Source organism: Diachasmimorpha longicaudata, chromosome 10 (assembly GCF_034640455.1).
Source record: "Diachasmimorpha longicaudata isolate KC_UGA_2023 chromosome 10, iyDiaLong2, whole genome shotgun sequence".
In the NCBI taxonomy this organism is placed as follows: Eukaryota; Metazoa; Arthropoda; class Insecta; order Hymenoptera; family Braconidae; genus Diachasmimorpha; species Diachasmimorpha longicaudata.
In genome coordinates, this window is record NC_087234.1 from 7,715,700 (window position 1) to 7,743,449 (window position 27,750).

Genomic DNA, 27,750 nt, shown 5'->3' on the forward strand with positions numbered 1-27,750 from the left:
TGAGCAACTCACCGAGAGTTTTCCCCCATCCTCACCGTCCGGGTGTTCCTGCCTGCGTGTGAGTGTGTGATGTTGTTATCCCTCCAGTTTGTGGGGTCGCACTGTACTGCCATCGAGTCCGATGCCATTGCCGTTGCTCCGCCACTGCGTCGCCTGGACTTGTACCCCTCCGCCAGCTCGATAAGTTATACTATCTGCGCATGCGTCTTCACTCCCTTCCCGCGCGTTACTGATATCTACATAACAAAATTTCTGACTCTCCTTTTCTCCTTCTGCCTTCAATTCCCCCTACTTTAGCTGTTATTCGTGGAGTAGAGGGAGTTTGGGAGAATCGGGTTTTTACAATCGGCTGTATCGCGGTATCTGATGATGAAATTTTGGTAAGTAAAAATTCATTTAGAGGGGGGAGGGAATTTTTTCGTATAGAAAGTAATTGGGATGACTCACGCTAGATCGAGAACTGTTGACGATTTCATGAGGCAGGATTTTCTACATGGCTGCGAGAGTGGAAGATTGTTCGGGAAAGTGAAATATTTTGATTGTCTTTCATTTTTAGTTTTTTGCAATGTTTTAAAATGAGTCGTGAGGCATTTCAATCACATCGTTTAGTCGCGATATATTTGATAATTTTTGGATATTTTCGAACACACACGGTTCTCCTTGGGACTTTTTAGCAATGGAGAATGCTAACTCGTGTGAGTAGGCCATTTTGTGTCGGGGGAAGAGGCAGCACGGTTTTCGAGTTTTGGAAGTAGTGTGGGTGGAATAGCCATCCACCAACTACGAAAAGAGTAAGGGGGAAACGAGTACACAACGGGAGTAATCTCGTTTCTGTGTCCATGGATGAGGAAAGAAAATGTAGAATTGGGGATTGTTGAGGATAGACTTTTTGGGGTGAGATATGGGTTGAGGGGAGTTGTTTATTATTGCTGAGATGAGCTAGGATTTTGGGGTCATTGTTTTTTTTATTATGCCAGGAGGAGATTTGATGATTCTGAGGAGGAGCGTGCGGCCAAAGTCTTGGAGAAATTCAACTCGATGTTTATCTGTTTTATTTCATCGACGACCTTAACCTTTTCCCTGCAACTCCCTCGTCTCTTTTCGAGCAGACAATGTCTCGTGAGGAGAAGGGAAATCCTTATGTGCGAATGACAGAACACGTGGACCCGGATGACTCACACGATCGTAAAGGGAGATGTTACCACAAGAGAATTATGTGGGGGAAAGACCGAACGCTGAAAAATATTCGGAGAATGACGAAATTCGCACGGACATCGATTGTATTTTGAGGGGTAAGCCTTTTCCAAAAAAACTTTAGATTATTATTATCATTATTATTATTATTATTATTAGATGAATAACCGGTCATGTAAGCTATCATTTTCCATCTAACATATTAGTCTTTGTTTTTTCATGAGAATTTAAAAAATGATAATCAAAAAATTGATTAAAGATAATTGTTCTGGAAAAGAATATTATTTAGATAAGAGAAAAAGTGTGTTTACTCGATTTAGTTATATTCCGTTGATGCTTGAATTTTATCAAAAATATATTCCATTTGATTTTCATAGTTATTTTTTTTTTTGCAGCAGTCACGGAAGCGGATACACGTTTCTCTTCGATACGGTGGGGGCCACGATAAGCCGTTGCCTCTCTTTCTTCAGCACCTCTTCTCGCTCCATCGAAAGACGAGAGCTGTCGATATTTTACCAAGGAATTTTTCATGCTTTGTACATCGTCTTGAAAGCCTCGGAAAATGCCTGTCCCCTCCTCCTCCTCATCTTGTATATTTTTTCACCACTCGACGAGTGATTTCTCGTGTGATCCCCGCGGCTGAACGAAATCAAGTCATTAGGTAAGAGAAATATTCACCTTCTAACATGACAAATTACAAGTTGGGTATTTATAAGGGGCTGTTGCGCGTCACGATTTCAATAGAAAATCGAGGTGTTGCACTTAATAGCTAGTAATGAAAGACGGGCTACAAATGTGGTACACGATTTCACTCTTCTCTTGAGTTGTCGCGAATGCGGGGACAGGGGAATTGAGAGAGAAACGCTTGTTATTACGCTAGAACCTCTCATTTCTCCTACCCTTCTGATTTCTCATATCTTCACGCGGAAAGTGTCTATTTAGGCCTCACTGTTGGCCTTACTGAAGTATAGTAAAGAGTGATAGCACAGCTATCAAATTTAATTTCAATTTTATTTTAAAATATCAAATAAAAACTCAATATAATTTCGAAATTGTTGCGCTATAATCTACGATTCCTATATTTCCATAGTAATTTTCAATTTTATATTCTCCCAGTGCCGTTCCCCCCCACCGCGAACGAAAGTCCTTCACCACAAATAGGCACACGACACCATGAAATTGAAATAAATACAGAATTCCAGCAGCTGCTTCACCGGACAAAATTGAACCGGAAAGAAGAGATATTTAAAAATAATAGCAAACATTTAAAACCGGGGAGAAAATAACAAACGTACCCTCCGAGTTTTCCATCAACCGCAGCATCTCTTCCATTCCTTTATTCTTCGCGCAAATGTTTCCGTGGAGTCAGGCAATTAGGAACGGCCGGTTTTCACCGCGGAAACATAACTTTGTAACGCTTTTGGTTTCAAAGTAACGAAAATTGTTATATATTAATATACGGAGATGGTAAAAGGGAACCGCAGTTGGGGCGTCGACACGTAATGAATACCTCCCCCTGTATACAAAGTAGCATAAAACGGGATATTACGATAGAAGGAGTCGCGTAATTCACCACGGTCTTGGATCTCGCCTGTGAGTGGACTAACCTAGACGTAAACTCTCCAGTGAGTGGAGATTATATACAGGAGTAAATATTCCAAGACTTTACGAATTCAAAATCCCTGGAAATTTATATAACCAATCTATAATGATGGACTATGTCCCAAATGTATTAACAATCAATCAGACAAACATCATTAATACTTTTTATTTTATTTATTTATTTATTTTTTTTTTCAGAGAACACACTCGATCTGGGGCTAAAACAATTATCATAACTCCAAACAAATGTATTTCGTCTCACGCTTGAGTCCCAAAGTCTGCAAAGCAGAACAATTGGGCTGCTAGTGGTTCTGTGACATTGCTCTCTTTCTCTCTCTCTCTTCAAGAGCGTTGAATGTCGCCTTGAAGAATGAATAGAGACAGAGCGATGTGGAAACCTGCTCTTACCAACACTGGAGCCCAACAATACTCACAATAAGATAACAAGACGGGAAGAAAGAAGTGGAGGAGCGCAGGAGAAAGAGGCTCCCCCCGCCCCTGTCCCTCACCCTTGGTGAGTAAACTACACGTTATGTACTCGTGGAACGTAATACCTCGCATCGTACACGATATTTCGCCCACCTTGACTGCGCCCACCCGTTTACCACGACTTTGTATATCCCCTTCCGCCTCCTCGTACCTCGCGTAATGCTCCTCTTCACTCTATCGTCCTCAGTACAGACTCTACGGTTAATCTCAGTTGCGATAAAAATTGACGCCGTGAGGTACTGTATATACTTTCGCGAATCGTTACAAACTTGTGTCATGAATTTTTATGCCCTGTCTCAGCGCTGGAGAAATTTTTTCAGGGACTGAGAAATGCAATGAAATCGGGAAAAATAATTTTATGGAAAATTCAATGAATGTTGTGAGTCATTTGTTCGGTGGATATTTATAGAATCGATAGTTATATCATTTTCAGTGATAGAGAAAATACAATTCAGAAGGATTGCCATCGCTGACGAATAATTTTATCGGATTAACATAATGACACTCAGTGAAACAAATTGAAATATTTCCAACCCCAGGATAATTACGTTAAATTCTATTCCTCAATAAAAATATAAATCCATCCCCTTTAAGCCCTCCCATTTAATTGGGTCTCATAGCACTCGTATTAAGGAGACTAGAAAATAGCCAAAGATGCTTCCACTCGTATTTCACTCGAGTAAGTTTTGACTCGTTAAAACTTGCCTCTTCAACGTCAGTAAATTTCTGTGTTGATCAAACCTCAGCCAAGGAACGAGCCGTGCATTCGCTTGAGAACCTCTATTGACTGCCAGTCTAAGACGTGCCTTATTTATGAATAGAGAAGACAGCTTCACCTTTGAATGCACGCTCTCTAATTTAATATCGTCTCGGTTCTCCGTACTTTTTCGTCAATGAAGGGAAATTCGAATGTACTATTTTATGGATGAAAAACACTGCGTCGTCAGTTTCTTTATGTCTCAGGTTTATCCATCTACTTTCGGTATTTTTTCATCAGTAAAAATTATTCATTGATAAAAAACAAAGATTCGAAACAGGAGACTTCTGTTCAAGATATAATTGAATTGAATTGAATGTATAACGCGGTCGGTACCAGAGTTGCAAAGATACTTAGACATCCTTTCCTTAATCTCTTAATGCGGATAAATATATATGTCGGGATGAACTCGTTTGTTCTGGGTACTTTCACCCGATAAATGAATACGCCATCTTCTCCATACGTTCTATTTATCCACGGTGAGAGGATTCATATGAACTTAGCAGAATTTTATTCCCAGTAATTCTTCAATTGGTCAGTTTTTCCCCCTCTTATTTTATGATTTCCGGTTATTTTGACTTTCACCTGACATCCATATCTTTATTTTTCACGCTCAGACTCATCTATTAATTTACTTTTCACAGATTTACACCTGGTACATATCTATTTATGATTTTTTCGTCCTTTTCTTCGATGCAATTTCTTGGCTCTCGTTTCTTCTCGTTGAATCGTTATTATTTCCGGTGCGTGTACAACACGCCAACCAATATTTACGATTACGAGTCTTTTACTGAGCATGGGGGAGGGGGAGGGGCGACACAAAATTGGCCCCGTGGGCGCTCCAAACCTGTGTATATATGAAGTTGTTCTGTGACGATGTGGAAATGTAATTACTCCTGTGTCAGCCATGAACTGTCCATGAAAATATCAACAAAAAAGTGCTTTCTGTTCACAACAAGGGGCCATGAAACTAAGTGAATAGCTTTTAATATTTATGACTTCTGGTTTCGCGTTTTTTCGGCACAAAATGAAGGAAATTAAAATATAGAGGAAATACAAAATCATAAAATTCACAATAATAATTATTATTTTCCGTTCGCAACGAAAGGAAAGATAGAAATAATTACACAAAAAATTTGTAAATTTAATTGACGTACTCTGAATTTGCAATAGTTTTCAATTTTCAATCTATCGTGATAGTATATGATAAAAGGACAAAAAAAATAATGACTAAAGTGGATGTCAATACACGTCGTCGACAGCAATTTCAAAAATATTCTTATTCATCAATTGGAGCGGAAGGCGGCAGTCACACGGCCATCATACACTTCCCCCGAAGACGGAATCGTCGGTTCTAATGCGATCAGTGGCAAATGCGTGGTGAGAATAAATTTGTGCAACGTGTGCTCAGCAGCGCCCATTGCCACAGGCCCTGCGTTCGTTCGCAAATACTCTTTTAACAGCGTTACGATAGGTTTTTTTCGGAAAAAAAAGACAGAAAGAAAAAAAGTTTTTTTTCCACGAGAACGTGACTACGTCTGGGAATCGATCGATCGTCATACAGGCCCCAGTATGACTCACACGTGAAGAGACCCCTCCCTCAATTGCCCATACGAGTGACACGAAATATGTACTATGACTAATCAAAAATATTGTTCACGTGAATTGTTCAAAAAATTAAAAACTATCGTATAAAAATTAATTTTGTCGAGTGAAAAATTTTCGTCTGTAGTTTGGAAAAATATTGATGATTTTGTATTTTCATTTGTGCAACTATTTGATTATTCACATGGTCTTGGGAACATTATTTTTCTCGGACAATTGCTATTCCCACGAGAGCTTCGAAAAACAACAGAATTCGTAACAGATCTCCATCTCCAATTTTCCAAAAACTAAACGAACTCGGGATGCGAAGTACTGGTGAGAGAAAACTGGTGCGCACTCGACCAATCGTAAATCGGAAGTACGTTGTCGTTTACCGTTTCGTCCAGTCACGTTCCAACTACTTCGTGCTTCGTTTTACCTCTCTTTTTTCACCCCCATTCCATATACTTGTGTATCTTATCTTTATTTTTTTTTCCTCCTCTATTTTTTAGACTCTTCTGGGAGATGCCACAGTCGTTCTACGCTCGTCTTCTCCACCGCACGTACCACCCCTTTGACCCATCCCTCTATTCAGTGTTTCACCGCGAAAGGCGAAACATTTGCCCGAATTATCCCCGGGTACTTTGGTCCTTTTACGAGGCACATGGAAACCCGCAGGATTATGACGAGAGGAGGAGTATTGGCGGTGAAAATAAATGTGAAGGTTAGTGCACAGAATGTCTTGTAAATTTCAACAAGAGTGAACAAGTGAGTGAATTTTACCAGCTATCTGTTCAATTTTAATCACTATTCTTTGAATTTTTATAATTGTCCGTTTACTTTTACTTAAGTGAATAATTATTCGGTAATGATTTATTAAGCGCCGTCTATTTCTGATCGTCACGATAATCTATCGAAAGATTTAATTTTCCTGGGAAACCAATTCTTTCACTGTGTAGAAAAAGAAGGACGATAAAGCTACCTATGTGCAAAATAGGAAGAGCCCTGGCTCTAAAAGCAAACCTAGCAGTAGACGTGTTTCCTCCTTCTTTTTTTTCACCTTATCCATCATCATCATTCTCACCCCTCATAAAAATATAAACCCTGACCAGTCTCAATAGTGATTTCACTAGCGAGGGGCACCTCGTGAACGTGTGTAACATTCGACCTTTGTAGTGAAACAGGAGTTTGCAAGCTTGATCGGCTATGAAAAATTCTGGTTCTACTGGCCTAATGGGGGCTCGTGCACAGGTCGTCCAGTTATGAATTTGGAAAGGGGGAAGTAGTCGCGGATCTTGGAGAGTTCATGGAAGAATGGAAATTTTGAATAAAGAGTTCAGTCAAGAGCTTTCTTTCAGTTTCCATTTGGAATCACTTTTATTATGAGTAGTTACTACTGAATAGAATTCACTCATGCATTGAGCAATAACTGGAATTTTCGTTAAACTCTTTTATAGAGTGGTAGGATTTTTTGAAATAAAAATTTCACACCCTGTATGGTGAAATTTAATTTCCATAGAAATTATTCTCACGTTTAGTCAATTTTTCGCGGTCAATAGAGTGAATTTCACTTTTAATCGCCTCCTTTTCTTCTATTGAAGGTGAAAAAGTACTTGAAATCGTACTCCACAATTACTTTTTTTTATTTGGTAATTTACCCCTACCGTTTTTCTCGGCCTATTCATGCCCTTGCGCCAGTATATTTGAAACTTCTGTATAACTAACAGAATTGAGAAATCGAGGGCAAGACTGAGAGAGACCCGTGACGTCATGTATATTGCATCCGCGATTAGGTTATGGCCCAGCATCCAAGCACCGCTCTGCCACAATAACCGGTTAAGATTATTCCCCGCTCTGTGGTCCTTTTCATCATCACCAGCTTCGTTACTATTCAATGGGTCGTAAAAATACCATAAAACTGTATTGAAAAATTAAATGATGGGGATTCTTCGACTACTCAAGAAAACAATTCCACGACCTGAAAAAACATAAACATCTTTTCTTATTCCCGAATTGAATAATTTTTTCATTCAAAACAATTTTTTCGGTCAATTTTTCTCAGAGAACAAAATGGTTCATTTTTGTACGAAAAAAAAAAATGTTGCATTGAATAGATTTTCCATTCGCCCGTCAACCAGAAATAAATGATTTTAATTCAATTTCAATTTCACCATTAACGATCGCCGGAATATGCCCCCATATTTGCCCACTACCAGAAATAACCGTGAATGACGTAATAGCCAGAAGCATTATTCGGTCAATGGTTGGAGTGATGGACCACATGCAGGCAACGACTCCAGTTGCGCCTGTATAATTCACCCAACGAGTGCGTCACGGAGGATGTGCCAGTGCCTGAGATGATCTCTCTCGCAATACATTCTCTCGTCGCTGTGCCCTCGAGTCTCTCGCGAAGGTTTTTGCAATGCTATTCGATCGTTTCGTTAATTAACCGCGTGGACCGCTCCTTTTCCTCGTTTTTCTCCTTCTGGTCTTTCTTCCTCTTGAGATATTTTTTTCTTTCACTTTTTTTTTACCGTATCGACATGCGAAGCCATTCATGGTGTCGACGGCTCTTCGCTTCATTTATTCTCGAGATGTTATCGGTCGTCTTGATGAAAATGAAGATGGCCTTTGGGTTCATACGCATTATCTGTCTTTATAAACGGAAAGTTGGGAGATTCAGATACGGATATGAAAATAGAGGGAGAATTTAAAAATTGAGGAACGAAATGTTCATTAGTTTAGTAGAATTTCCTTAATAAATTCAAATCTCAATTAATCATTAACACGGAGCTAAACTCTTCACACTGTCTGGACCGCTAATCTCAGCAACTATCCGCGAAAAGAAAGTGAGTCACGAACAAAGCGTGGATCACGACGACTGCGAGAGCCTCCACGGAGCTACCGGGTGACTCTCGTGCTGGCCCACCAGCCGCTGTATCTTTAGATTAGATACCATCGTAAGATTCCCCTCTTCGACTTTTCTCGCTCTGCTGAATTCATAAATATTGGGAAATATATTATATACATTTATTTATTTCAATTATTATTCAATTATGTTCCCTGCACGACGAACCGCGACAAACGTTGCCAAAAAACTTTATATAACTTTTTTAAAGGGACATCTATTTTATCATGAGGACAATGAGGTCATAATTTTTTTCAATCAAAAATTTACATTCGAAAATTTGTCGGTTTTGTCATCGTCAAAATTTATTCATCTCCTTTAATCAACGCGTCGGTCTGAAGTTTCCGGTAACCACCGCGAAAGAAAAAAAATGAAAGGAAAAGTGATTCAACGGTCACAGGAGGTTCGTTGACCACTGGGGGTAATTATTGTAGCTCATGTAGAAAGATCTCACGGTCGTACCCCTTCGGCATTGTCTCTCTCTCTATCCCAGGATCAATGGGCATTCTTTGACTGAACGCGTCCAGCAAGCTGGTCACTTTGCTCTGCAGCCCAACAATTTTTGCAAATTCTCGATTATCCTCCGGCTGTCCCCTCACCCCGTGCGCTTGCCCTTGCAGACATCCAATGGCAACCCCTTTCGCTTCCTCTTGAATCGTCTCGCCGGGGACTCTCTCGGACCTGTCTCCGGTGCATGGAATTGGCGTCTCCCCTCGGAGGCTGCAGAACACTAGAACGGGGTCAATTGTGAAAGCATTGCCCGGGCATAATGAGTTTATCTTTATTTTCTCGCGAATATGCTGAATCTCCGGATGATATGGTTTTTTTTCTCAGTCGTTTCGTTTTTCCAGATGTGCAATTATTTATTAAGTGGAACAAAGAATGTGGATATGGGTGAGAGCTGGAGCTTAACGATAAATGTCGGAGGATGTCGCGAATAATGGGCGATGTTAGAAAGCTTGTCATTGTTTTAAGACAATTTTCATTATGAGACATTATTTTTTGAGGGAATTGTTGCTCTTGCTAGTTACAAAATCTCATTGCGTTCGTCCTATTACGAGGTAATTTCCGTGGATGAGTGATGTGAGTTGAGAGATTGGAAGTTGAAAGCCCAAATCCCGCAAATGCATCCTTTAAAAATAAAAGGAACATCGATTCGCACTCATTCTCACCCCATCCCCTCATTACCTCCCCGAAAAAACATCACGACAAACCAAGAAGGCCTCCCACGAGATCTTCACCTCTCTCATAATACCCCGGGAAACCCTCATGCATACCATCCGGATCTCTTTATCACCCTTTCCTCGGGGACCCGCCCCCACTTTATACTAATTCTCCATAAACCCAAGACCCCCCCCCCCCCCCCAACTTTCCAACGGACACAGGAGACGTTCCAAGAGCTAGTAAAGACAGTAGTCCCCTCCGACAACCGAACAGCTCCCTCTATAAACTCGAGCCTAACCTCTCTCGCTCACCCCCCATTTCGCTCTTTCCCATTTCTGAGAACTTTTCGTTCCGCTTTGCCGAAAGTTTCCCTCTCGCGCTCAATCAGACTGTCGAGGATGTGGAGACCCGGATTGCACGGGTGTGAGTGGGTGGCGAGGGGGTCGGGGATGGTAAGGCTGGAGGATGAAAAGGGATGGAGTACAGAATCCAAGCAAGCAGTGCACTCCAGCAGGCTCGCCCTCCTCATCCTCGGGGTGAAAAAGGACGAGTGGAATGAGGTGAAGCGAGAAAAATCACGCTCTTACCGCGCTAGGCGCCTCTGAATTACACCCCTAAGCGTTTTGCCACCTTCAACGAGCTCCAGAGAGCTGTTGGAACATGCCCCTTTTTTTCCATTTATTTATTTTTCTTTTTCATTTCACCGGAGAACTTTGAAGAACTTCTCCTCGCCCATCTTCCCCTCATCCAGATGGGCCTGATCAATCCACTGTCCGGCCAATTATCTGCCGCTCTAATCACTGTTATTATTTTTAAATATCCAGGGGCGTCGATATTCGGACAGCTGTGGGGAAAAATAAACTCCCAAAGTTGAAAATATTTGGCTCACGTACGGGTCGAGTCCGCGTGAAACAAAGAGACGGTTCAGCCAGTGAACAATGAGAGAGCGGACGTTACGAGACTCGGGCACCTGCCACAGCAGCAGTTTTTTTTTTTAAGGAAGGAGAGGATGAAAAAAAATAAATAAAAGAAACCTACCCCGTGCGAGGTCTCCCGAGATTGTGCCGAGACAATCCACCGCGGGAGAGGGGCTCACCTCGTTTCGCCTTCTCCTTCTCTTCGCTCTGCGGCACTCTTATACTTTTTACTTTATTCCGTCTTCTTGTTCATTCTGCGAGTTTGCTCGCTCGCTCCCTCCCTCCCTTCCAAGGGGAGGGGATACTTCATGCCCTTTTGTCATCTCGGCTCTCTCGCTCGGTTGCTCTAGTGGTGGCGATGCGGTGCTTTCTCTCGCGTGTAGGCCCTACGTGTTTCTTTTAACCAGCGTCTTCCGTCTGGTTTCTACGGTACACCATGCTAGATTGGACAGGTGCCACCGCCCCACTACTCTCACCAACCGGGGGAATCATGTACCTAATTTTTTTTCTGGGGCTTTCGCTTAGCCGCCGTGTTTGCGGAAATTTACACTAAAAGTGAAGCAGAATTTTCCAGATCTTGGGACATTTGAAATTGTAGGCAACTGCTATTTCACGCGGAGATAAATTTTTCGAAAAAATTATCTAATTACATGTATGAATCTTTTACTTCTTCATAGAGTACTTTTATTGAAGTCCAAGGACATTTTACTCTCAAACTATAGGCGAATATTAGCTTTCTAGAAATTAGCAAACTTTGGCTCGCAATAGCAAGTAATATAATCTCCCTATGGAGAGCATGAGAATCGTCTTCCTCTATTTTGTTCCAGATTTTGGTACAGCATTTGCTAACCGGCTCCCACAATTTGGCCTTCGACGTGCCATTTTTTCGCCAACACCCTCTTTCCTACTTTTTTCTCTTTTCCCTCCTTTCATCCCTTTTTTTTTCATTTTCGACGAGTATATAATACGTAAAGGAGTAGGACAAGAGCCAGGCATTTCTGCACACCAGGGCGGAAACTTTGAGTAACGCGAAACGTGATTCAGGTGCCTCATGTTCTATGTACACAATGCTATTTGTTGGATTTTACGGATGGGAGAGGATGTTTCGTTTTTCATTTGTTCATTTCCCGAGTTTGAGATTTAGTTTATGCATGACAAACATTTTCGTTTGTTGAAGAAATTATGGGTCAATAAGCATGCGACGATTTTTTATCAAGAATACGTCTAGAGTGAATTTCATTTTTAATGGTTGTGTTAAGATACGAAGAAAATAATTTTGAAGATTAAATGAACGAGGAGAAGGCAAATTAATGTTGTGGGTTAAGTTGGAAAGACTAGAAAGAATCCTCTGATATCCCACAGGTTGAGGGGCTACGGTCAATTCAATTAATTAGAGGGAGAATTATCAGTTGGGTCAAATGAGGGAGATAACTGACACAAACATGTCTGTCAAGTCTAGTGAGTTTACGCTTCTCGTCTTCCCACTCACTCTCAACTATTTTTCTATTAATACCCAAGAAATTGAGGGAATACCCGACGTTAAGAGCGGATATGTGCGTTACAACTGAGCACTGGACAGACGTTCGAGCTGGCTCGAAAATAATTTCCCAAAGAAAAGGCGTTATGTACATCGAACCTTTTGGCATCGATGAGTTAAGTTGGCGGCTCTCAACGTATGGAAACATTTTCCCGAAACGATCGCTCTCTCTTCCCTCAACTTCTTCTATTCGTAACATTTCACGTTTCAAATGTATTGAATTAGATCGAGCACGTCTGAATGTGCTACATATACCGTTTCAATTTATGTCTATTCTTGTGTAGATATACGTTTTTTTTTTTTTTATCTTCTTGTTATTCCTGGGTCAGCTGCCCCGAGTTATAACACTTTGGAATCCGATGAAGCCACACGCGAGATACATATCACGAAGAAAATAATGTACGCCTTGTGCGCCGTACCTTGGAATTAAATTCAACACTCCCGGAAATTCAGGAACATCTGTCTATCGAATTGTGGGCAGAGGGCATGGTGGCATTAGGAGAAGTAACTATTTATTATCGCAACGTATTAATCGTCAGCTGAGATTTGCAATCTTAATTTTCAAAGCTATTTTGAATATTAATTAATTCTGCTAAATGTGTTCCATCAATTGTGATATTATTCAGAAATCATTTCTATAGCAAAAGATAGAAACGATTTGTTTTCCCCATCAGTTATTTTTGTCCATATTTTCGTTTTTAAACTGTACTGCGGATGTGTTTAATGGTAACGGCTGAGAGATGTGGAACTTGATGCTTTGACGATTCGAGCTGAGGGATATTTGGACGCTATCCAGGCACCCAAGATACGGTTCCGCGGGGGGATTTTTGGGATAACGATATATCCTGGTCACTCAAGGTCTCTGTGACTAACAATCTGCAGTGCTGATGGGCTAATGGAAAAAACCTGATATAGATGTTTCATGAATTGATGATGATGTGATGAAGACTGTCGATGAGCGAACGTTGCATAAACCAATTAAGGGATGACCTAGAAAACACCCACTCGTCTGCGCATGTGAGAGTGAATGCGTGTGTGTGGGTGTGGGGATTTATGGGGCTGAATTTTAGGCGACGCTTGAATTATTTCAATACCGGATTCTTCATTACGTTTAACTGATTGATATTTCATTATCGTAAATTATCGTAATCAATTCGTCACCTTTGCAAAGTATTTAAGGAATGAGCCTAATGATACTTTATCCCTAAAGGTGGTAATTTATTAGAATACTTGTCACTTCATTTATTGCAAAAAATTAATAAAGTTTCGCGTGGTAGTTTTTTTTTCAACATCTCACTAATGCAGGGATTTAGAAGAAACTGTTGTAAATCCTTTTTTCAGACATTTTCGCCTGAACCCCATCATTAATGAAATAATTAGCAATTAACATAATATACCGACTCGTTTAATTATATCAGACTTTCCAACCTCCCCTATAAATTTCAATCCAGTATCAATAGAAATTAATTTCCATGCGATAAATGACGCTGATTATCATCTCAATCGCAGCCAAAAACAATTCCCGCAATGAAATGGAGGACGAACGTTTCACGGTGAATTCAAATATCCGGTGGCCAGTAAAACGATTGACAGCGGTAACGCACAAATTCAATAGTTCCATGTAACCATTGTACATCTTGTGCAAACGTATTGCGAATAAGCCACGCGAACTAGTGGGGAATATATGTCTCGCCGATCAGGCGACGTTCTAACGATTTCGCATACGTACTCCACGGCGCCAGCCTAGTTCAGCCCCACCGTACCAGCTATTTTAACGTTGGCGTCAATGGCCCGAAACAACTGGACTTCTCGACACAACCAACTTTTGTGTATTGAACGGCTATTTTTACCTGAGACAAAAAATAATATTGTTTCATTTAAAACTTGAGCCGTAAGAGAAAGTCATTTCAAGTTGATGATACACTGATAGAACAGGTGGAGCGATTTAATTGCTGGTACGGCATTTATAATGGAGTATTACGGCCATTTTTGCATTTGAAATATTTTTTTAATGCCTGTATTTTCCTCTCTCCATATTTGAAATGGTTTTTTGAAAAATAATGAATATGAAGAAAGAAAATGACAGTATTGTATGCTTTTCTCAAATTCTCTTTCAATTGGTCTACAGAACATCGAATACCGTAATTCAATAGGTCGATCGAGTCCTGCAAAAAAGAATGATTGAAAAATCCTCTGCAGCGCTCTATCCTTCGAAAAAATGCCTCCCATATTTTGCGCCATTTATCAAAAACCACAGTCAATTTTTTTTCCCGCAAAATTTTCCAAATACTGTACACAGAATGCAGCCGAAATACTAGGATCCCCCTGAAAATAATGTCCACTCCACCGGCCGATAGTCGGCAGTATCACCGCTGGAACGTCGAGAATGCCGGAGTGACGTTTGGCCAGTGCGGTATATCCGCAAAGAGAGACGGGAATGAGAATCCCCCGGCTATCTACTCTCTGTCCCACTTCGGCGTATCTCATTCTCAGCAATGGTAGAGGGCGAGGGGTTTGTGGATCGGGATGACAGGAATGTTCACGGTAGACTGATAATAAACGAGACCGACGTTAGGCATATATCCGTGGGTCTTCTTCGTTTCGCGGGTGTGTTACAACGAAGGAGAAATAAATAAGTATCATACGTGTGTGCAAAACATAGCGGTGGGCATTAGGTATTTGCCGAATGAATTGTCGTTGATGGAGGACAACTGGAGTAGTCCTGTTCAGGATTTTCCTGCTGGAGGAACAGAAAAGGATTTCTGATAAAAATTATCAGACCAGTCTATAAAAATGTCCCATGATACCAGCTGGCCCATTTTCTCAGATAGATCTGAATATACCTAAATAGGCTTGAATACGACCGAGGGAATCGAGAGTAGGATTGATGGGAACCAGATATTCGCCTCGGGGGCGTGCGGTCTCGGGGATGGCGTCTTGAGAAAGAGAAAAGGACAGAATTGATGAGAAGAGAATAGTCGATAGGATAAATTCCAATCGATGGCTGAATATGCACGCGGTGGGTGCAACCATCCGCCGCGAAAAGCCATATCGACTCGTTCTGGGAGTGAGATTACACACCCCAACGCCATTCTAGAACTCGGTATATATCCTGAGTGAAGTCGGAGGAAGGGGCAGTGTTCCTTTTTTTTTTTCACTCAACAGAAAATATCAAAAGTGTCCATCACTTTATAAAGTTTATAGCCTCTCATATGTTGAATGCTCTCTTCCAGTACTGCAGTCATGATCGATAAAACGCCCTCTACCCACTTCTTATATTCTTTCATGCATCCTTTTATGCTAACACAATTGAAGAACTGTCGGTTGAGGATGATGATGGGGGATATACAAATATTTGTGTTGAAACAATAAATTCCATTTGAGTGGAGACTGTTCCTCAGTTGAAAATATTGGTCTTGAATTTTGAAACTAGTTGTGAAGGTGCTGATAAGAGAGATGCACTGAATGATGCAATTTTACCCCAGCCTGGCCCTCAATATAAGTATTACAAATGGACTGGGCCCAATTCATACTTTATTTTCTCATTTAAGGGAATGTAGTGTAGATTCGGTCACTTTCTCTAAAAAATCACGATTCAGCGGATCTAATAAGATAAGACTAGAGTTTTCCGATAGACGGACGTCTGACGTGTCCCAAAATGCATTCGCATTGCTAATCAGGGCGCGTCCGTTCTCGTTTTTATAAAAAAAACACTGAGTCAAAACGACTCGTCATTTTATCGTTGAGAATATCATTTCCCTCGAATGTCACTCTTACAGAAGTATCTCTGGGGATATGATACACCGTCGTCCATGTATGGACGGTATGGGATTGGTCAGGAGTGTCTCGTAAACGCCACACCACGAACACAAACCGGACAGCCACACAGGGGATGAATACAGAGCGCTGGATATTTCAGACCTATCGTATTTCGTTTTTCCCCGGTGTGTTTGTGCCTGTGTGATAATCCGTGTTTCGGTGGGCTATACGTCAGTGTTGGGATATCTCTTGGTGCAACACTTCTACCTCGTACTTCTTGCAAGCTCAGATACTCTACCGCCCCATGCATTCCAGCTGCGTTTTTATGTCACCAGCTGTGTGCACCTCCCTCACTTCACTCGCGTACTTTAAACTTATACCTCACCCATCCGCATACCGGGAATTCTGCATGTGCTATTATGTTATTATTATTTTACATCTTTCAGTTTTATCGCTGTGCAATGGGATATGGGCTTGGGTGATGAGCACTGATTTTCCCGTCAATTGGGAGGCTTTTTTTCTCCGAGATTCCTTATAGTCAAATACAAAGCAAAAATAACAATCAAACAAATGGTGTCAATGAAGAGGGATGGATACTCAGCAATGCTCGACGTGGTTTGACACACGCATGGTCCACTCAATTGTAATTTAGCATAATTCTACGGATGATTGATGTTCCATTATTGACGCACCCGGCACATGTCAAGACCGCACACACTAGCTCATGCGTCCCATGCACACACATGAGTGCGCAGCTCTCTTTGTCAACAGGAGATAACGCAAATGGCATCTACTGAATTCCCATTCACTGAGTGCATACCTAGTCAAGCCCACTATCCTCACGATATAATTTCCACTGGTTGATTGAATTTAATCATCTTGAAAATCTCGAAATTAAAATTCCCGGTGCTATACCTAGAGCGACCGAAAATTCTTCATAGATTTCCGAAACTCAGTGTTATATTTTCCCTGATAAAAAATCCCCTGCCCTTTGGTTTTGACAATCAATAATTGAAAGTATTTTGACTTGACTTTGTAAGCCGGTTCTATCCTTGATCTAGTGCACGATAAGCACAGATATATAGATACATATATATATATATCCCTATCGATCCTTCATTCTCCCTTGTCTATTTGCATATTTCAGCTAATTAATGCCATTCAACTCGGCGACTCGGAACTGTTCCCGGTCGTCGGGTTTATATCCCCGGGAAACTCACTCGGTTGATCGGTCCAACGCGCCCACCACTTCCCTATGCCACAGCCATTCTCAAGGGTCTTTCGCTTATGATGCTGCAGTTTGACGCATCATATGATGTATATGTATGCATAAGTGAGATGGGAATTCATTAGGTGGAAGGTGAGAGCGACGATATGATCAGGAGAATTTTGTTAATTAAATTTTTCTCCTCTACGACCGATCACAATTATAAAGTATAAAACTCTTGTGAATCGAAATCAACTGTTGAAAAAATAATTCCTGAAATTTTGACTAATAATTTAGCCAGACAAGATTTTCATAGCCAACGTGCGTGCCAATGAACGTAGGTGAAGGTTACTATTGAAGATTAAGATGCGAGGGTATACCAGAGGTGAGAAATATACGGACGAAATGGAGCAAGTGGAAAAAGTAAGTGAAAAGGTGATAGACAGACAAAGAGAGAGGAGACTGCATCGGAGAAACTGTACAAACCGTGCTAGCTCCCTCCGGGGGTTTACTTGGATACTTTAAAGTAGTCCCTGAGGACTACAAGAAGTAGTGGACCATTGAAGGGTCGATGCTGGTGTGTACCACACAAACTCACCGGAATTTCCCTATTTTTCTGCCACTTTTTTCAAGAAAGTTTCAGATAACAACTCAAACTGAAATATAAATCATTAAACGGATAGTCGGATTGCATTTATGCCTTTGAAGATTTTGGAGTCAATTTTTCATACCATTGTTGAAATTTTAGGTTCAACTTTCCCTCATAAATAATAACTCGTCAGCGAGTGCAATCATCCGAATTCCCTAGACAATGTGAAATTGCTTATTCTCGAAATGAGTGTTTCTCCAACTGTCCGATTATTCCATTTAATCGTAATACAGTTCCACATACTTTCCACTCGAGAAAATCGTGGCTCTCGTAGCCACGAATAAGCCGTAATCGCAGAGTTATTGGTCGGGCCATTTTGAGGCAGCAACCCAGAAGAATGATCATCTCAGTGGGGTAGAAGTGGTTGGGTGGTGGGGGAGGGGTGCAAGTGGTACGAGATTAAATGGCTCGAAGCGCGTTTAAGTGGAAGGTAGAGAGGCCAGGATGGTTAAGGGCGAGAAGGGACTGGCGAGTGAGATGAAGAAAACCACCCGAGATGGAGGAAAAAATTGGTGGAAAAGGGAATTAAGAAAAATAGAATAAGAAATCAAGTAAATCTCAACGTTGAGAGAGAAAAGTACTCGCTCGATAAGCCCGCGGGATTTTCTTCAGCTAGTTCCGGTGGGAGAGTAGTTCCGGCTCTTTCCGATACTTGTGAATATTTGAACTCTGGTTGTTGAATAGTGCGCTCTGTCCGAGCAAAGACAATACCGGTTGGAGAACGGTGCCAACTTCATGGAGGAAATGAAGAAGGAAAGCCCGGTAGGATGAAAAACTACAGAGGATGGTGATGTAGAATTGGGGCTAAATATTCCTGTCAAGGTTCTCTGTTCCTCCGGTGTCGCGTGGAAGGATAATTGAACACTCAAAATAGTCCTCCTATCCATCGTAAAAATTGATCAAACCGTCACGTGAAATGTTCTCCATCCGCTCGCAAAGGCCCCGAGTCTCAAGGAATCGTACTTCCGTTGTCATCAATCGCGCGACACCTGAATAGCAAAACAGAAAGTCCAAATGTATTCCCTACATACCTAGATAGAGGTCACTACCGTATATTCGGTGAAGTAGCAGATAGTCCGCGTCGCGGGGGAGGAAAACTGCCGGTAGTCTGCATCCCCCCGTCTCGACGGGATAGTTTACATACTTTGATCGTTCATCCAGGAGATTCTCTCAAGGTTGTAAGTTTCTTGGGAGACTGGACAGTGAAAAGATGCTTTCCGAAACTTGCCTCTGCCTTCGCATTTCGACAACTTTGATGTATTATATATGTCACTGTTTATATTGGAAATAGCAAGTTGTTTCGTGCTTGGAATTGGAGGCTGGTAAATGGTGTCATTAAGGAGACCAGAGGATTGCACCTGTAATTTTATCAAGAGGACAACACGGAGACGAAATTTTTCCACCTAGCAAAGCAAACAAAAATGGTATTCTGCGGCCCTTTTCCCTTGTAATGACATAAAAGGCATAAAATCCGAAACAGCAAAAGGGACTCAAAAAAAAAATAGTCAACGTAATACAGCAGCGCAGAGTGGCACGCGCGTACAGAATAAATTTGTATATTGTCGTCAGCGTAAGTTGAATTTTCCACCCCCGCGTCTCCGAGGGGTTGGGTTGAGCATGCGATACATTCACGAATATAACAGAGTAGAAAACGAAGGACAGAGATCGTCTGTCTCGGTGTCTTTGAGTTGCTTACTCCGCGCGTTACATTCTGAATCAGTAATAGTTGGGCTTTGGAAGCGTTATGAGACGTCGTAGGCGTGACGTGGATGAGCCAAATGGTGATGTACAGGAGTACAGGGGGATGGCGAACGGGGAAATTCGCTGATTCGGGGTTAATTTTGTATTCCAGTTGTACTTGATACTTGTGAAGAAACCCATTTGTTTGACGTTGTGCTACCACTGCTGATGGGCTTTCACAGGGGGGAGTGGGGATGGCTTGTGGTTGTCCTGTGGGGATTCAACATCTTACTCCGCCTCGTGTAGGAGGCCAAATCCTAACGGAGAGTCGATCATCAGGAATCGTGTTGCGAAGGGTGCGTGTGGTCAATCGTGTCGTCCTCAAATGTAAATGGATTCACGATCTTCTGGGCTCACTTGCTCCCGCAGAAAATAATATCGAGGTGAGGTTTTTTTTTATCGCATTCGATAGTCATTCTTCGGGAAAAATTTCAATATTAATTGAATAATCGACTCCCGCGGCTTATTGCGCATTCAATAGTAATCAATATTATTTTGCGAATAAATGATGCACTAAAATTATTCCTGATAAATGGCTCATTGGGATATGAATTATTCACTCGCAGTAAAAACATCATGCAGATTCCCATCGGTATTTATTAATTTCGATAAATTATATTGAAACCTCAATCAAATTCCCCAAATCAAATAATTGAAACGAATATAAATATTCAAACGATTCTACTTTCATTGTCGTGAACATAATTATCCATTTCAGGGGATTGAATGCTTGTGATGCTTTGCCTTGTGACCGATTTATTGACTGGAAAATTTTTTAATCTCTGAATTTGGCGATGCCGCGCGGAACGACACGAAAAAATTGGCCATTTTCTCGTCTCGTCTCGTCTCGCGGCAGGGTTCCCTCATTTTTACTGTACATTTCTCTCCGTGTGGTTATTCCCTCCTTCGTTATACCAATTTGTTACTGACAATCCCTCAAGGTCAGCATTCTTTATGCACCGTGATTTGTTATTTGACAGGCTCATAAGTCCCCCGAAAAATTGCCCATCTACTTTTCGCCTCTTTTTTTTGCAGTTTTCGGCGGACGGCGTTTTATCAGCCATGTTTTGTTGAACACACTGGACATAAAAAAAAACAGGTGCATTTTCGAAACAACGCTCGTCACCGCACGCTGAATCGCACTCCGCACACATCCCCAGCGACACTCTCATTTATCGTTTCTCTCCTCTTCGTTTCTATCCCTCCATCTCCATTGGCGCTTTGTTCTTTTCGTACTCTGAGGCTCGCACAATTCGTAATTCTCCTCCCGGTATATGCAGCAACGAGAATACTCTCGCGAGTGAATATTTTTTTTTTTTTTCATCTCTCATTCTCTTCTTCTCTCATTTGTGTCGCGTGCTACACTCCATTGGCTCAACTGCACACGTAACACACGCACGTTATCCCAGCAAGACACGCGCACTTACCGCGTATCCCGCCATTCTCCACACTTGTGAATTTTTTTATTCGTTTTTTCAAATGGGATAATGTAATACGCAAGTTACTCACTCGTCCAACGGCTCACAACGCACAGGAATGACTGACGAGGGTTGATGTACTCTGCCGGTGGAGATGTGAGCGGCGCGTATTTCTGTATCTCTTGGGAGATTTTTTTTAGTGGAAGTTTATTCATATTTATGGGGGAGGATAACCGAATGGTCAATTTCATTATCGGGATATTCTTTCATGACGTTCATGTATTAATGTATGGGTCCTCATATATCCAACAAATGACAATAATTTTTAAAATCAATCCCTCATTCTCTTCTCCCCCTTCCACCAAAATATTCCTCAACATCACTTGCAACATGTGCAATTGCCCCATTCACATTTCATATCCCCATGATTAATGTCGACAATTCGATGCTGCGAGCGGCTGAAAGGATTTCTCGACTGAAATGGCCTTTCGTATATTTTCACATTTGCGATAGTTAAACTCAGCTCAGGCCATTTCCTATGAAATACCAAGAGATCTTGCCTTTGTGCTACACTTCCATTATATTTTCAGAGAAAACGTACATGACTAATGTTTTTACCTTTATCTTTATCTTTATCGTTGTTGTTATTATTGCAGAGTGCTTTCAGCCATAATGTTTTTGAAAGTAGTCCTTTTTTATCACTGTGTACAGAGATTAACGTTCCCTCCCTCTCCCTTTCCCTCTGGCGAAAAAAAGGAAATAGTGACCGAGGGTTTTATATGAAACGCGCGAGCGAAAAACCGAAAAAAGTTAACGTGAGTGTCAACATTTGCTCTTTTTCACTGAATATCGGTGACAACGAGAGTGTCCTTTTCCTCACTATCAATTGTAGCTGATAATTCATTTTTTCAAAACATATTTGAGCTCTTCCAAATCTACAATATAAACTTTTCTTATCGTGATTCAATTATTTCTCAATGAAAAAATTCATTCACACGAATCGCACACCATTAATTCTCACCTGCGAATAAATCAATCAAAGCCTCATTCCCCCAATCGTAATTTCATAGCAATCAGCAACATCGATAGTCTCCTAGTGTTTATTTCATTATGAACGGAGTGAGAATGATTGGAGAAAGTGAAACCCCTCGAATCAAGCGAGCAACCCTATCGTACTTTTCCCATCATTTTCCACCACTCGCCATTCCATTTCTCGCTGGCTTTATTTTTTCCTCGCATCTTTGAAAGGAGAAGCCCGGAGTCTTCTCTTTTCATCTAATTTCCGTCGCTGCTGGGTGCGAATAGCTCCAAAGAGCATTGGTATTCCACCGGAGGAAACGTGATTAGCTTTCCTTCCCTGTGGTGTGCACCACGCACCCAGCCAATCGGCTTTTTCCTTTATTCTCGGTGTGTATGGGTACACGTACGGCTGGGGTATACGACTCGGTGTGTTATACATATGCTGAAAGTGATCGACGGGGCATCCCATTACCCGTTGGGATTTTCTCCACCAAGTGACACTCAAACTAAAATTATCCAACAATAGGCTGAAACTTATCTTACGATTCCATCCAAATCCAAAATCCAATCAATTATTCCTGTATTCCCCTGACAACCCCTCTCTCCGTCTGTACACGAAAAAAAAAAAAAAAAAAAAAAAAAAACCGAAAATGTCGCAATTCACTCCCTATCCGACACTCACAGTTGGGAATTGTCAACGGATAAAAGGCTTTAAAACCGAGCGAGAGAGTCGAGAGAACCCCGTCCAGTTTCCTCTCAACTTCCAAAGTTCTCCAGCGTCCCCAGTGCCCTGCGTCTTACGTACTCAGCCGCCACCAGTGGAACTAGGTGGAATGCTGAAGCGGGAAAAGAGGAGACGAAATGAAGCGAGAACGAAGAAGGTAAACTCGGTGGATGCGTGGTTAAAAGAGGAGGCCTGAGTGGAAAGGGGCCCGCCGGAAAGTAGGATTATCAATTTGCGTTGATTACCTCAGTTTAATCCACTCAGAGCAGCTGCTCACCTGCCGCTTGCGCCACCCGCCTCCTTTCTCCCTTCCCCCTCTTCCCACCTCCTCATATCTCCGGATTTTTCATCCCCCTTCCTCTCAGCCCCAGCCATGAATGTACCTTTCATTCGATTAGTTTTATTAATTAACTGAGGGGTTCCGGCCAAATGAACAAATTAAATTACACTCGTTCTTTTGAATACAACCCACACTCGACGCACTTGTAAATCGCGCATCCCCGATTCCTCTATCGCCCCTTTTCAAATCAATATCTATGTCTCCAACGTTGTAAATTCATTTCACCGTGGCGCCTTTCAGGGGATCTGTAAACTCTCCCCTCCCCACCTCCCGGAAGACAGTGGAGATAAAAAAAAATTAACCATAAACATCTCCATTTGGAATGTAATGGAATTCCTCGGGAAAAAATAAAAGAAAGGGCTCGCTACCCCTATTCCCGTTTACTAGTGTACGTTTAGTGCAATAAAAATCGAGCACCCTTAAAACGTGGATAGCTGGGCTGAAAAAAAAATGGGGAGGCAGTTTAGATGTCCATTCAGCAGTTTCCAAAAACGATAAAATCGATACATATGTGCAATGGCGTTCTGGAGGAATGGCCTTTGAGATATCTTGTGTAAATATAGATTGAGGGTTGCTTTAGGTCGAGGAGTAGGGGTTTAGCTTTTTATTCTGGTTTGATTTTTTTATTTTTGGGGAGTGAGTGAAAAAAAGAGTTTTGCGGACGGGAAGTCCCTCCGCGCGCGAAATTTTTCAGGAAGTCGAGTCTCAATTACAATTTCAAGTAATTGTGAGTCGTGAGTCATGACGTCACGCCAATGCAATAAGTCCAAACAAATCTATCGTGCGCGCGCTCATCCTGTCCTAAGCAACGGGAAATCCCACGTGGCGCCACACGCGATCGTTTTCAAACTCATAACCGGAAAATTGGTTTTACAAACGAAAGCGACGGATTACTACTCAATTATTATAAATTATCCTTGCAATATCCACGTGTCACGGCGCGAGCCATATTCCACATGAAATGGATAAACATCCGCCTATTTCCGAGCCACAATTAATGAAAAAAAAAAGATGAAAAAAATGGTAAATCCAACGTTCTGGGTATTCACCACTTCCCAGGGACATACGGGATAATAGAAGGAGAGGATTGGGGGTGGTATACCTTTCGCATTCGTCCCAACGAACAGCGTTTTGCACTTACGGGCAGGCAACGTTTGCGATTAAAGTCGTCCAATCGGCGACGTTTGAGTTCTCGTCGAATGATCCGGTCCTGTCCACTGGTTCAGTGAAAAAAAAAAAACGACAGAGTGAATGAAAAAAAAAAAAAAAACAAGAGGTGGGAACACGTGCAAAGTACGTGCATTTAAATCCGTTGAGTACTTTCGAAATCCGAAAAATTTCAGGGGCTCGAGCAAGTGAGAAATCCCAATCCGGATGTTACCGGAAAAAGGCCGAACAGACGCATATGCAGTTGGCTGTTTCATTTCAGAATATTGTTTCCAATGTATGCAATTATCGTTTCAGGTAGTGCAGGGGGAAAAAGGCGAGTGGGAGCTGTAGATTTTTTTGCTTCACGGAGGGGGGGCATACAACGGTGAGGGAAGACGGTGGTACGCCTGTCTCGGGTACTTTGCTTCTAAATAACCGTTGGAGAATCGTGAAGTGTTTGGTAATTTACATACAAAGCACTCGACCTTGCCTTACAAATGAGCTTTGGCTGACGGAAGTTACTCCCTTTTTGCCAGGACTACCCGGAGAGATCGAAAAGCTATTGGCTTTTATAAGCATATCTTTAGGGTAGCGTATGAAGTTGGCTAGGAATACCTGAATTATGTAAAGAATGAATGTTTCACCGATGCGTTGGAGGAGAGAGCGAGTCCACTTGTCCATTTTTCGGCGAATTTATGTCTCGCCTCTCCCTTCATCATTAACGATTTATCGAAATAATTAAAATTTCATTGTCAACAGCCTATGCCCATTGTCGCATAAAATACAAATACATCCGACAATTTTTCAGCTCTCACGTCATTACCCCCATCAATCGCCTCAAGGAATTCCATTTTCCCCCCACTGAAATATGAATCACGGAATCCGCTCTTGGTCGGTGAGAGAGAAAAAAAATTTTATTGGCACAGATAATAAGACGGGCATGTAAAAAATAATAGAGATAATGAGACTCCATAGTTCTCCACAGCTCCACCAATCCCATGGCATTCAGAGTGTGAGGGTAAAGCCCCAAAGGACTCGCGGTAATAGTGCCTATAGATTGGAATAGCAGGAGCAAGAAGGACGATAGAGAGAGAGAGAGAGAGAGAGAGAGAGAGAAAGAGAGGTCAGGTTAGTGCTGGTTCGAATCGTAATCCAACGGCGTGCGAAATCGAGATGGCATTGTCTCGCGGCCCTCCGCCAGTAGGACCCTTTTGTACTTCATTGCTGCGGCATTTTCTTCATTCTCCCTCCTCATCGCACCACTAACCCCTCAAGACATCCGAAACAGCCCGGCTAATTTCATTTTATTACGAAACTACACAGTACTTCCCACTCCCACTTTCCTCCAACCTTTTCCCTCTTCCTCCATTCTCGAGGGACAATCTACACTATGACGCACATTCATGAGACATATCTTAATGTTTAGTCAGAGTGAAATAGTGCCAATAGATGATTCTCTCACCACTCAAAAAAATTATGATCAATATTTTGAGAATGAAAATGACAAATATCTTAAAAGTGAGGGCAAACATATATTAACTCTAGGCGCCAGTTTGTCCAGTACTTGCAGCAATTTTGTTCAGCAAACAGAACGAAAAAAATATCCACAACAGTTGATGTGCAATTCACACGCGATATCTCTCAATTTATGTGACTAATTTCCATTCAGCCTTGTAAATATTCCAACAATTTTTCCAGTCATTGAATTGTCCTATCCTGTATACCAGGTAGCCACAGCTAATCGCACATATATCATCGAAACCTCTCCATGTATATCGATATATGGCCTGGTGTGTGTGTGTGTGTGTGTGTGTGTGTGTGTGTGGTATCGGTGAAGATTGGAATTGATACATGGTCGATTCGCTCGAAGGGCATCGACGATGGTAACCACGCGTGGGGCCCAAGGGTTAGAAACTCAACGATGGGAGAGGAAGAGGGAACAACAAAATTGGAGATTCATTGTTGTCTGGGGAGTCCTCGTTACGCTCAGCCAGGCGTGACTTTATACCGGGAGAATATCTGAAGAGCGTAGCCGGATGAACAATAAGAAGACTGAGAAAAAACTCAAATGAAGTGGATGAGGACGAGTCTCAGGATAATCCACATTCACGAACCTTCATATCGGATAATTAAGGGGAATATTCATGGCAATTCACGCAAAATCGCCTTAATTTTCAATATTTATGGAGGATATTTAACCCCCCCGAAAGGCCCACATTTCTTTCAACAACCATCTGAGACATTTATTCAGGCTTCATGAATTTTAAGACGTGTAACAAAAAAAGCCCACACCTGAGTAACTTCTGGAGATGACTCGAAGCCCCAGACCATTCATCTGTTCTGGCATTCTTTCTTCTCCGTTCACCGAGGAGGCCAATGGCAAAATGAAACGAGGCAACACGTGGTTCACTCATAGTTATACTCGCCCGCTTATCCATCAATTTGTGCGCCAAACTCAATGGAGAGGGGTTTCCACCGTCTCTGACTTGGGGCAACTTCACGAGGAAACAGTGTGTTCTTGCAAGAAGTTAAGATAAAACAAGGCTGAGTGAACTAGTTTCAGATTATCTCATGTCTATTGACGATGAGGGGATAGAGCCTGGTCTATCTGCATCGGCTTGGGATTCCACATTAGACTCGCCACCACCGCAGATTGAAACCACTCCGATGGGGCGATTCAAGCTGTTGGTAGTTGATTGAGTGCCCGAGGGTTGCGTTTTCCATTTCGATTATGGGAATTAAGTGTCGAGGTTAAGTACTGAAATTTAATGACGAAAGATGATGTGACTTGAGGTCTTGTCCATTGTGTGGTCATCTGCATCTACACGGAGCTCGTTAATTTGATGGTTTTTTTCCATTAGCGAAACATCTAATACACCAGTGCATAGTGCTATTGGTTTAGGAGTGGTGGTATCATGAAAGCTTTCGACGTTATGGTAACAGAAAGTGCTTACTGATGCAGTGGAACATGTAAGTAGATCGGGAAAACTTAGCAGGGAAAGTGGGGCAATACGATGCCGAGGATTTCATCAGTGTTTCCAGAACTCAATTATTGATTCGATGTGCACGATAATGCCACTGTATCTCCAGTGATTCTTCAATCTCATCAGATCATAAAGTTCTCTATTCAATTCTCTCTGACCTTTCATAAAACTTCTGTACTTCTCTTGTGAGATTCTTCATGTGATGAATATGATTGCGCCTCACGCAAGGGAACGCCTCTGAAATTCCTACTGTATACCAAGTGATCATTATCATCGTGGACAAAGGGTCACGACTGCTGGTGTTATATCTCCCGGAAGACACTTGAAATTAGAAACAAAGGGAGCACAACACGGTCCATCTGCGGTACAGTGGGTATACGCGTAATTTCCACGATGCCTTTCCATCCAATAAAGCCACCACTACGTCTCCACGGTAGGCCTCAGTCCAGCAATGCCTAGATCCACCATCAGTGACAGCAGTCCTGGATTTACATAGAAGGTGGTCAGCACATGGAAGTGTACTTGAGCACTGCTCTCTATATGTATAACCAACCCTTGCTAGTGGCTAACGAAATATCTGTACCCCGAAACATTGTTCCTATTCTGCT

General features: G+C 41.8%; 2 protein-coding genes across 9 annotated transcripts in view; one reads left to right on the forward strand and one right to left on the reverse strand.

The window, feature by feature from the left end:
* The window catches only part of Mbl (muscleblind), a 147,189-nt gene extending 147,044 nt beyond the window's left edge, over positions 1–145 (reverse strand). The window contains exon 1 of the mRNA XM_064129354.1: positions 13–145. The gene's annotated coding sequence lies outside the window, so the exon portion shown is untranslated. The remainder of the gene's footprint in view (positions 1–12) is intronic.
* The window catches only part of LOC135166809 (uncharacterized), a 102,010-nt gene that overhangs the window by 16,857 nt on the left and 57,403 nt on the right, over positions 1–27,750 (forward strand). For 4 of the 8 annotated variants that reach the window (XR_010299753.1, XM_064129439.1, XM_064129438.1 and 1 more), the window contains exons 1-5: positions 308–380; positions 978–1,292; positions 1,590–1,855; positions 2,995–3,310; positions 6,139–6,350. Coding sequence is in view for 6 of the 8 variants with exons in the window: in XM_064129439.1 (XP_063985509.1) it covers positions 6,291–6,350 (60 nt within the window). In the remaining 2 variants the exon portion in view is untranslated. Of the gene's footprint in view, positions 1–307; positions 381–776; positions 895–977; positions 1,293–1,589; positions 1,856–2,994; positions 3,311–5,811; positions 6,006–6,138; positions 6,351–27,750 lie in introns of those variants that run through there. The other 4 variants (XM_064129437.1, XM_064129435.1, XM_064129436.1 and 1 more) reach the window with 4 other exon arrangements.